Raw genomic sequence first — 11,641 nt, 5'->3', positions numbered from 1 at the left:
AATAAATTTAAACGTACTTAGAAGTTCACCTGTTTCCACTTAGTAAGCTTCTGAAGCATGTTTCTGTTCTTAGGCTTTCTTCCAGTTGGAGAGAAAATTCAAAAAACCCAAAGCCATACTGCAACTGGAACTCATGGAGCCTAGATTCCTAAGAACCTGTGCTGTCCCATCACCCACACTGCCTTGCCACAAGTCCCCCAGTACCTACCAAAGAACCACAGTATCCACCAGTTCCTCCTGCCTTAACTTCAGACACATTAAATTAGCCCAAGAGCTAATACTAAACACAAAAGACGGCTACATTATACAAATACATGGTAAGGATGTGGTTTACTTAGCTTTTTTTTGTGCCATTAATGATGTATAATAAAAGAAAGGTCACATTTAATTCAATCAGGTTTTATTTTGGATGTTATTTTTAAGATTTTTTTAGAAAATGGGATCAAAGGCTGGCCATAAAAAATTCACTATGTAACAAGCAAGCAAAATCATGTCTTTTTTTTCTTATTCTTCACTTTCTTTCTGAAGAACATGGCCTGCTTCATAGCTGATCTTTTACAGATCCCCATCTTCACCCTCTTTAGAATTTTCTGCCTTTGCTTTTTGTCAGCTCTGTAAAGCAAAAAAAGGAACACACAGATTACAACAAAATGGAGAACATACTTCTACATTTGCTGGTATTTTAAATAATCTGTCCATGTAAGTATACCAACTCAAAAGTACTGTCACAAAAAGTACAAGGAACATTCCATCTTACAGTATTCGGACATTTAATCTTCCCGTAACTGTTTGTCCAATTTGTTGCTATTATTTTTCACATATATACTTATTCAGCATTTACTTTTAAATAGATGTAGAAAACTTAAGAAATGCCACTCATGAAGTATGAAAAGCACACACAGACTTTTGTGTTCAACATACAATGCATGAATATATAATAAAAAGGCTTAGAAAGTACATAAACTTTAACATCACAGAGACTCCTGCAAATAATACAGGACCTAAATATAACTAGCAAGTGGACTGTTTTGTCTCTGACAAAGGATGTATTGAATAATTAAAAAAAAAAAAACAACATATAGATGTTTTTATTACAAAAAAACCCTAAGTTATCTTCTGCAATAAATTAGCAAAAGAAATGATAGCCTGAAAGAACCGAACCATTCCAGTACAAAATATATTTGACAGAACAAATAGATGAGGTTTCATTAATTTTAGTATCCTTCTGACATTTTTAAGCACAGGAAAAAAAAAAAAAAAAAGGAAAAAAAAAACATTTAAGGGAGGAAATTTCTAAAACTATAAATGTAAAATGAAATACTGCTACCTTTTAGCTCCAATAGTCCATAACTAAAACTCAGATTAACATCCCAGCAGCGCATGAAAGAATACCACACCTGTAGTCCTCCACCATCCAGCAGGCCTGACCCTCACTATGCAACAGAGGTATGTATTTTGGGAGGGAAGATTTGCGTTTCCACTGCTACAGCCATTCAAGTCAAGAATCATAAACTACCCCACACAACCTGGAGAGGAAGTTACAGAAGTCTGGGCCAACTACCCCAAACTGGAAAGACTGAGCCAACTGCTGGATCATCTCTTAGCAAAGCCTCGTTCCTCTTCTCAGTTCCATCTGAAGACTATCAGACACATTTTTTTTTTTTACTTTTGATACACACAAGTATGTGCTTGTGTATGTTACAGAATCAGAATCATGGCGCAATAAAAGCACTTAATGTGACCCTCATGGATACAGACCTTACATGGTAGAGATTTAGAATGTACTACAGAGAGCACCTGAAGTACCAGAAGGAAAAAAGAAAATAATGCCACAAAAAAGCAGAAGAGACAGAAGCAATAAAAAGTGTAGTGTCTCCTTTCTCTGCCCTTTCATGAGGAATCCAAAGGGGATAAAAGCATTTAGTTACTTCAATTTTGAATCTTCTTGACAGAGTTACCCCAGAGTTACACCATTCATCATGTCTTGGATCCATATAAATCAGTTTTGAAAGAAAATCCACAGATAAGGAACTGCGAGCCAGAGAGGGTGACCTGCCTGGTGTTTATCAGATTCTCCTTCGGTGTGCACTGCCCAGCCATCCAGCACGCGGACAACAGTGAAAGCTGACATCGGCACCCAAGGCCCAAACCCACCTCTTTCTAAATCTTTTCCATGACACAAGTTCTCATCTCACCTGAATGCTATCTTTGATCATATTAATGCAACATCACACTTACTGGCAAGCTGTTCTGGCGCGGGAGAGGCTGGGACAGGCACTGCGTTTGTGACCAGCCTTGCCACAGACAAAACAGCCCGCATCAGCCTTCTCACAAGTGTGGGTGTGGAGGGCGCAGCAGTTGCAAACGTCACAGTGAAACCAAGCTGCAAAGTAAGTAACATGATTTATTATCTTGAAAAGGTGTAAAATGATCATTCTGAAACTAAGCTTTAAATAAAGGCTGTATTACCAGGTTTTTAATTTTGCTTTAGTTTTACAGAGATGGATGTAATCAGTTTCTGGTCCCTTGCCACATTTCATAAGGCAGCTAGGCACGTCCTTCATTAGATATACTGTGCAACTATTTCAATATAACTGAATTATTCTGCCATTAGAAGTATTATCCTGTATGTGATTTTAACATGAAAAACGATCCATATGTTAAAATTGACTTAAAAATTGTGATTTCTGTAACGGTAGCAAAAATGACTGCTTCAGCTATTTAAACAACAGCTACAAATACAAATGCATTTGTGTATGAAACAATGTGATCATGTCCTCACAAATATTTTAGTAATAGCCTATTTGTTTATAAAATTCTAATGAAAAAGTTTACCAAATCAGGAAATACTTATATGACAAATCAAAACATTTAAGTTTTCCCATAACAAATGTAGATGGGATTTAGTACACCTTAACAAGAACTTACCATCTTCCATGCACTGCAAATATACCTAAGCTATCGAATGGCAACTCATGTGAAATTGAGATTTTCCCTTTATTCTATGTCTTCTGAATTATTACATTTTATTTCTTTTACAGAATATTTTCTCTTCTGGTTTGTCATCTCAGTTTCTTTGGACTATAGCTTAAACAGCAAGTGTACTTTTATTTAGAAAAGTGTTTTTCCGTACTTACAGGGTTTTACACATTTTTTGCAAAGAAAACAATGTTTCCATCGTCTGCCGTCCTAGAAAAGGTGAATAAATGCATTGTTTCTCTGATTGTTTTTAAAAAATACTGATTCTATCTTAAAACTGAACTACTGATGTATAGTCCCCCATACTTACAGAAACGGGTGCTCTGTAGGAAGGACTGTAACTTAAAAACAACAGTCCTGAGAACCTGTGACAACCACAGCAAAATGGCTGTATAGTGAAGCTGGCAAGTTCTACAGCTTCCAACACGTAAGAAGAAACGTGTCAACAGGCACTGAACACAGTACGGTGTCAGTGGCAAGCAGCAAACTTTTCCTGTCCTCTTCCCAACACAAAGGCATTGGGGAAACAGAAATTAATACTCAGTGGGTTATTAATTATGTCCTGTGAAATTAATAATAAGTGTACAAAACTGAACTGTCTGCGGTTTCCCAAGGAAATTAATATCAGAATAGCTTTCTACCAGAGCAAGAATTACAGAAGTTATTATTTGGCTACTGTTAAAACTTCTATCCAGAAAGAAGTCAAAATACTTACTTTTGACGTACATGAATTGCAAATCTCACAGTGCTGATTATCAGAACTAACATACCGCTGACATATAGCACAAAACCTGGAAAAAAATATATTTGTCCACTATGTGCTCAAGAAGCAACATAAATGAATCTTGTACAAACTAAACAATAAATATAAGGATTGCAAAATCACTTTGCTACATTTATGATTGTTATGCATAAAATCACCACTTAGGCCCCAAGCCTCATAATCATTTAGACACAGTACATCCAAATAGTAAAATTCAGGTGGTTGAATTCAGATTAGCAACACTGTCAGCAGTAAATCGAACCAAATCCATTTCTTTGTCCTTGATGCTTCTCTTGGTGTGTGTTTTATTAATGGCTCAACCAAGCAGATTATCAGGGATAGCTGTAAACCTGTCTCTCACACACGTACACAACATTTCCTATGGACTAGCTGAGGAATCTCATCATTCCACACTGGAAAACATAAACCTTTTTTTTAGGCATTCAGCTCTCCTACACACTCTTTATAGAACACGCAACCTTAGAATGAGACAGAGAAACGTGTTCTTGAGCCTTGCATACAAACGGTAGGCATGACAATACTGAAGAGCACCATCCCAAAGTCCTTTAGAGACTTTATGCACTCTTTCAGTCACTTGAACATTAACACATCTTACCTGTAACCCTCTTCTGCAGGAAGCACAATCATACTTGGGGTGAGGTTCGTGAAGATACGAACAGGGGACTGTCTACGACCTGTCTTGCCATGTTTATAAAGTGCATGATTATCATAATCTACCTAGAAAAATAAAACCATAGAAAGAGTCTTAAATTGAATGCTAAGCATAGCAGGACTATTGACATAATTATTATCTTTATATGCACCTTATGAAATTTTCTTTTTCATATAAAAGACTCTAGTCCCAAATTAGATTACAAATTCAACAGCAACTATTTTATTTCATTTATTTTTAAACTTGTGCAACCATAGTATCAGAAAACCATTAAAGAACTAAAACTATACTGTTTGGTCTGTCTGGTGGTACAAGAGCTCACACGCATCTCAACATATCTCAGAATAATCACAACATTGCAAATCAAATCAGCACTGCTTTTTCCGGCACTGCCTTCAGAGACTTGTCACACAAATTCCCATCTCTGAACACCAGCAGCAATGCAGAGTCTGGCCTAGCATGAGCTTCCAATTTTCTTCCACAACTTTCCATTCTACAAGACACAAATATGTTGTCTGGAATATCCACGTCAAGCATTATGCAGAGCTGTTTTTTGGGAAAATAAAGCTTAAACATCATCAATACACGACTGGTCTCTTAAAAGTCACTGATGAACATGTTCTCATGTTCTTAAATAACTTACAGAATGGATACAATATTGGAGAAGCTGATTAGTGCTTTATCACTGACAACTTCATTTACTACACAATTCCAAAAATGTCCATTGCTGTAATTCTGCTCTGGTTCCAGCAGTTTTGGAGATGAAAGACCTTTTTTTTTTCTTTTTTTTTTTGACCAGAGCTGGGCACATTACCCACTAAGCTACTGCCATTTCAACATCTGGGAAAAATGAAACACTCTTCTTCAAGTTACCTGTCACCTCTGCAATATGCACCTGTCAAAATCAGTACAAATTTTATCACACTGAAAACCTAGCAGAAGAAATGAGCTAATGGACAGGTCAGTTAAAGGTATATAAACTGTAGGAGTATGACAAAGTTGTCAAAGGTATGACTACTACAAATACAGAATCTGGCGTTCACGTGATGAGCACCACAGGGTTTGCAGTGCCTTCAGTGCAGTTGGCCCATCCACAGACACTGTATCAGCTTGCATTTATATTCCTCTTCACATTGCACATGACTGAAATTTAGCAGATTCACTGTGTTCAGTTATACCTGGTAATCCATCATACTGAAGCTTGGGAAAAATTCCAGAATACGAGACTCAAAGAAGTACGGAAATATCCAGAACATGGGCATTTCTTGGTTGTTAGGACCTAGTAATTAAAAGACTCAGATGGACATTAAAGAAAAATAAGGCACGCGAAGCATGAAAAGATGTACAGTAAATATATAAACATACATACGTATGTCATTCTGGGGATAAGAACTAGTTCCTTTAGGTGACAGAAAGTTTTGGTATATTTCATATATGTGGAGCTGTAAGTTCCACTTAACTAACAACTCTTGTCACCTGCCTACCTTGGTAAGAAATGGTACTGGTTTGATAGTTCTTCCCTGCCTTTAAAGATAATTTTAATTGCAAAGCAGATTTTTAAACAATCTGTAAAAATTTTTAAGAGAGATGCAGAAAATTTAGTATTATTAACCTAAAAGTATCAGGAGAGTATATCAGATACATGGTAGCTCATCTTTAGAAATTATAACATGAATGTGTCTACATTCACCTGAGCAGCAAGAATCACAGATTTTTAAATAGGTACTTTTTCTTACAGTGATGTTACAGCTGCACCCACCTATCTGGCTGTAATACATACCTTCTTTTTCTGTCTCCTTCCACATTGCCATCAGTTTTTTAAAACTAGAAGCCAGTGCTCCCACTAAACCTCCAAATGGGGGATCAGTTACCATAATGACTCTTTCACCATTGTCTTGATGTAAGAATTTCCTGCAAGTTTCATGTGCAGCCTGTAAGAAACAGAGGTTACTTTCCAGAAATATACATTCAAGAAGTTTAAAAAACATATTGTATTTGGTAATAAAATTATTATTTTAGAAGTTCTAGCTTTGAACATGAAGTTTTTTCCTTTTGTGGAGGTGAATTTTGTCTTGTACAGCACTTAAAAACAAAACAAAGCGCAAAACTAGATCTGAAGCACTGGAAACAAATGCCCTGTTCAGTCAGAAACAATGTCTCCATGGCAGATGCAGTTCGAGCTTCCTAAAATAGTCTTCTTCCTAAGGGTACTAAATTTAATTTGGAAAAAATATGTTATTCATTCCAAGAAAGCAAAGTTCAGGCTCAGAATACATTTTATTTATGCCCTTTAATTTTATTCTGTAAAGCATTATCAAAGTAATGGGACAAATTTCTGTCCACTGAAAATCGGTTCAATCCATACTGGTTATAAAAATAGATTATGTTTACATTTTGGCAATTCAACCCACACTCTATTATTAAAGGAAATACAAAAAGTTATGGAGCCGTTGCCATCGTGCAGCGTTCTTTCATCTATCACTTAGACTCTATGGCATTCCAAGCTCAGATTTTTAACATTAAAATGCATTCAAAGTGATGCAATTCAGTCCTTGAGTACACTGCAATACAGTGCCACTACAGGTATCACCTTTTCACACCTGGAGAAGAATGCTACCAAACTTGAATACACTAATGGACAAAAAATATTAAAGAGTAAGTATTTCAGACCAGCCTCCTATTTCATTCTAGGCAATTTTTTTGTATTTTCAAGATCCCATTCAAAATTAGGCTTTAGAATGTATATAATTTTCAGATTTTTTCCAGAGTATGAAAGGTATTAAAATAAACATGTTTATGCAAATCAGCAGGTGCTTACTAATAGTGGCAGGGGAAGAGTGAAGAATGAATATACTACTGGGATAAATGTTTGAAATTAATGTTTGAGATTGAATTACACTGTGATTCTCTGTACAAAGCTACAAGAAATGTCCTACTGCAGCTGCAGGTTTCCTAATGAACTCAAGTTTAAGCACTTAATGTGACATTTAAAAAGAAACAAGAAATTCGGCATTTTTTTAACCATGACACTAATTCAACCTCATTTTATGACAACATTTTATGACCTTGCTTGACTAGAATCAAGCAGGAAAACCTCCTCTCCCCTCCCACCTCAAGTACCAGTGAACACATCCCATGGCATCCACTGTGCTTGTAAAGGCTGGGAATAAATAAAACAAATCTGTTGTAGAAACTGAAGAATGGGGCTAATAAATACTCACATATAAGGCAACAACTGACATCAAATTTTCATTTTAATAAAAGCAACATTTAAGGTGTTTAAGTAACATTAGTTAGCATAAATTTAATAGGCAATTTTATCTTTGAATGAAGTGGGAAAGAATTACTGAAGAGGCACTGTTGCTCTTTGATTTTCACTACTGTTGACCATTTTTATCTCATGATAGTTTTTTTCTATTAGACTAGCCATGACTTTCTTACAAAATTCTGCATCAACAACATGTACTTCTTTAGAAAGCACTCAAGAAATACTTGGCCTTACCTCTCCACCAAAAAAATAATGATTAAACATGTTGTAGTGGCAGAATTCATCTTCTGTGTAAAACTGTGAATACCTGTAAAATAAGTTTTAAGTGGTAGAAAAGTATAAACAACTTCTTGCCTTCCCTAAGAGGCATTAACAGTGAAAATAAGGCCTTAAGAAAAACAACATCTTTGGGTTCTGATTACTGACAACACATACCAATACTGGGAATTATTAAGTGTAATTACTTCTCTCATAAACTGGATGTCATTTGTCTATGTGTGCAAGAACAGACGCAGAGATGGGAAAGGGGAAACATCCACCAATTTATCTTTTAAAGCAGTAAGAACGCAAATCTTTGTACAGACTCTTCAGACAGATAAATGTTTATCGAAACCTACCTAAAATCAATATCTAGCAGAAGGCTTCTAACCCTGATATCTTCTTCTTGTGATGTGTTCGACTGGATCATTTCATGAAGCCTGAATTATAATTGGAGCAAAGAAATTTAAGAAATTCATTGGTTTCAGAAATTATCTTGCAAGACAAGAATGCCTGGTACTTTACTAAACCTAAAACCAAACAGATAGAGAAAATTAAGTAATTTGAAATTGGATTATTCCACGTGTCTAATTATTCTAAGTTAGAAAAATATGGTAGTCTTAAAAGGTCAGTGGAGCCTACCAGGCCACCATGAACAAAACAAGACCCCAAACATCAGCAAAGAAACTCACTGTCATTTCTGTAAGGAACAAAGCAAGACTAAATGTCTATGTGCATGTGTGTGTGTGCGTTAGTTGCAGTGCAGCTACAGTCTTCTCCTGTATCTTACAAGCTCAAAGCAAGACCCCAGTAGATGCTTGGGTAATCCCAACCAATTAAAGCATAGTTAACCTCTTACTGTGGGAAAATCCTTGATTTTTAAAATATTAGTAAGCCACACAGTCTTAAGACAGAAACATGATTTGAAAGTGCAACAGTTCTCACTGATTTACCTGGGTGTTCCAACAGAGAGCACTCGTCTGAATCCTAAATCAACAATAAGATCCAGTAGGAACTGGCAACTTCTGTCTGTAAATAAATACTGTGCATTTGTTTTTTTATTCTCCAACGGATACAGAAGTTGACTGGGACTTTTTAACTGAGCAGTGGAGATATCACACAGGAACTGGTGATCTGAGTGTTTTTCCCATTCTGCTGGCAATAGCAATTGCTGGCATTCCTGGCAAAACCTCCTCTTTGATAACGGCAACTGAACAAAATTCTTGTGCCTTTGAACACAAACAACAACAGGGAAAAAACTTTGAAAAAACCTCCCCTGCAAGGAAGCATATAATATGCTGGCCAAATATATTGAGAGTCCCCATAAAATAACTGGATTACTGCGTGAAGACTCCACATCAACTACCAGTGAGGAGTCCTGTATGTTTATATACAAAACTTGGACAATACTTTTAACTGTATTGCTTTTGCTTCTTTTCACAATGTTAAGCCTGTTACTCTCACACAATAAAGTCAGGAATGATTTTTTTGAACTGAAACTGCTACTAACCCGTTGTTAGCATATTATAAGCACTAACGTAGGAACAACTATATACACATGCAAAAAAAAAAAAAAAGAAATAGTTTCTAGGATAAAAATACTATGCTCTAATTAGACGTTTCATGCTATTTTCCCATCATAGTCAACCAGTTCATATTTTTCCAAATCCCTGTGGCATGTCTTCATGTTTTAAAGAATCCTGAAATACTCTCTCTACATTCAGAGTACCTAAACTTGCATTATTTGATTTTTTACTGAAGAAAATATACATAACAATACCTTTCCACATTCTGTCTGTGTGTAAAAGAAGGCTGATGATTTCTATTATACTCTTCACGTGCTGCAAGCCTAGTTTCTGATACCTGTAAAATTTATGTATATAAAAAGTTACAAAATGAACAGATATACTTCTGTATTGTACATTAAACCTCAATATTAAACAAAAACGGTGCAAAGGTCTCATGCTTTACTCCTCATAGGAAAATGATCACATTCTTTGGATTGTTGTTTCAGAAGAACAAGCATGACTGCAGCACAGAAGCATGCTGCATAACAACATGAGTCTCTCAATGTGAATTTAAACTGAAAAAAAAACCAAATAAAAGCATTTCATTCTTCTACCATGTATAATACTCAGGGAAAAATCAAAACATGTTTATGATGAGGACAGAAAGAGGTATACTCTCCATTAATGCATGTCAGCGGTCACATTCCCTCTTAAGAACTATAACCTGATCCTGTACAACTGGTGACAGTAAAAATGTCGCCCAGATCTTTTGTATGTTATTATTTTAAAAGCATGACAGCTCTTCTTTGAGTCTTCTACTTTGTTCCCATAAGATACATGTAATGGTTTCACAGTTAACAGAGTTTCAAAACATTCGCATGAAGCTTATGGAATTGATTTGTTTAAAGGGGGAGACAGAAAATTCAATGGAACAAAAGATGCCATGGCACAACTGACATTCAGATGAAATTTCACTGGAGATACCACTTAAATCTACACAACCGAGTGATTAACCACCTGATTTTCTCTTTATACAACCTTTCAGTAGGAACTGGTACAGCAATGAAATGCTTACGAACCCAATTAAATTCCAGCCTGTGATGACCGCACCAGGTACTCATTTAGGAAACAGAAAAATAACACAAAATCTAGCGGATAAAAACCACGGTAAGCTCTCCGTGAATACATATAAATCCCAGCTTCGTTACCTCACAATTACCTGACCAATATTCTTTAGACAAAGAGAAACTGCTGTGCATATTCTGAGGTTACTGAGCATCATGCTGATCCTAACCATCCCGCTATTTTGTATGTCTCATTGCTTGCCTATATCCACCAGATTTTCTGTTTTGATCACGGAACACAATGACATCTTGAGATCAGAATCAGAACTATTTTATGTTCTTCAACATTGCACAGTACTGGCAAATTTCATAACCTGAATATGGATGTTTTGACAATACAGCAACAAATGCCACTTTTGCTCAAAACATACACAGCCTTCCTTGAAAGTTACATTTGAAGCATGTTCTCCTGACAGAAATAAGTGCTCTGCTAAATACAAATGTTAGACAAAGTTTACAAAACAGTAATTGCCACAGATCTCCAAAACAAAATATACGTTTGTTTGTTTTGTTAAATAGAAAAATAAATTCCCGGTATTCACCATAGTCTTAAGCAGTGCTCTCTTACCTTCTCATCTTCCCACTGGAAGAAGTTACAATCTTTTCTATCCCTACAAGCCGAACAAGCATAAAACCTCCTTCCCTCCTCTTTCCCTTGGCTGGTCTTTACAAACAGGAGAGCGGGACCTAAAGGACAAACGCAATTATACGTCGGCAGACAGGACACGAGCAGATGTGCTTTAATGCCTCCGCTGCAAGCGTCGGGCTTCCAGGATGAAGCACCAACACCGGCTGCTGTGCAGCACAGCGGCCCGGCCGAGCGGGAGGCACGCTCAGGGAGGTGTCCGACCGCACTCCCGGGAGCTGCGGCCACTTCAGTCAGACCCGCACCCCATCCCGCCCGAGCGGCCCCTGCTCACCGTGCGGGCAGCGGGGAGCGCCGGGCACCGCGCCGAGCAGGGCCAGCCCGCCCGAGCCCTCGGCATCCCCGGCCGCCATGTTCCCGCCGCCTTCCCGGCAGCCCTCGGGCACCGCAGCGGGGCAGGCGGCGCCCCCCAGCGGTGTGGC

At 37.2% G+C, this 11,641-nt stretch overlaps 1 protein-coding gene across 2 annotated transcripts; it reads right to left on the bottom strand.

The window, feature by feature from the left end:
• Nucleotides 1–383: 383 nt before the first annotated feature.
• On the bottom strand, nucleotides 384–11,595 carry ZCCHC4 (zinc finger CCHC-type containing 4). 2 transcript variants are annotated; one of them, XM_065837680.2, is made up of 13 exons: nucleotides 11,494–11,595; nucleotides 11,142–11,260; nucleotides 9,722–9,804; nucleotides 8,895–9,170; nucleotides 8,301–8,381; nucleotides 7,918–7,990; nucleotides 6,196–6,346; nucleotides 5,594–5,694; nucleotides 4,359–4,480; nucleotides 3,695–3,770; nucleotides 3,138–3,189; nucleotides 2,239–2,383; nucleotides 384–612 (listed from the first exon to the last, which is right to left on the bottom strand). In XM_065837680.2, exons 1-13 carry the CDS (start codon nucleotides 11,570–11,572, stop codon nucleotides 489–491), a joined length of 1,482 nt encoding a protein of 493 aa, XP_065693752.1. In that variant the 5' UTR covers nucleotides 11,573–11,595; the 3' UTR covers nucleotides 384–488. The 2 variants fall into 2 exon arrangements, with proteins under 2 accessions (XP_065693752.1, XP_071663474.1); XM_071807373.1 differs by lacking the exon at nucleotides 8,301–8,381.
• Between the last annotated feature and the right edge of the window lie 46 nt (nucleotides 11,596–11,641).

The sequence above is a fragment of the Patagioenas fasciata genome, chromosome 4 (assembly GCF_037038585.1).
Source record: "Patagioenas fasciata isolate bPatFas1 chromosome 4, bPatFas1.hap1, whole genome shotgun sequence".
Lineage (NCBI taxonomy): Eukaryota > Metazoa > Chordata > Aves > Columbiformes > Columbidae > Patagioenas > Patagioenas fasciata.
Note: the sequence above shows the minus strand (reverse complement) of the source record. Positions and strands in the feature narration are given on the sequence as shown.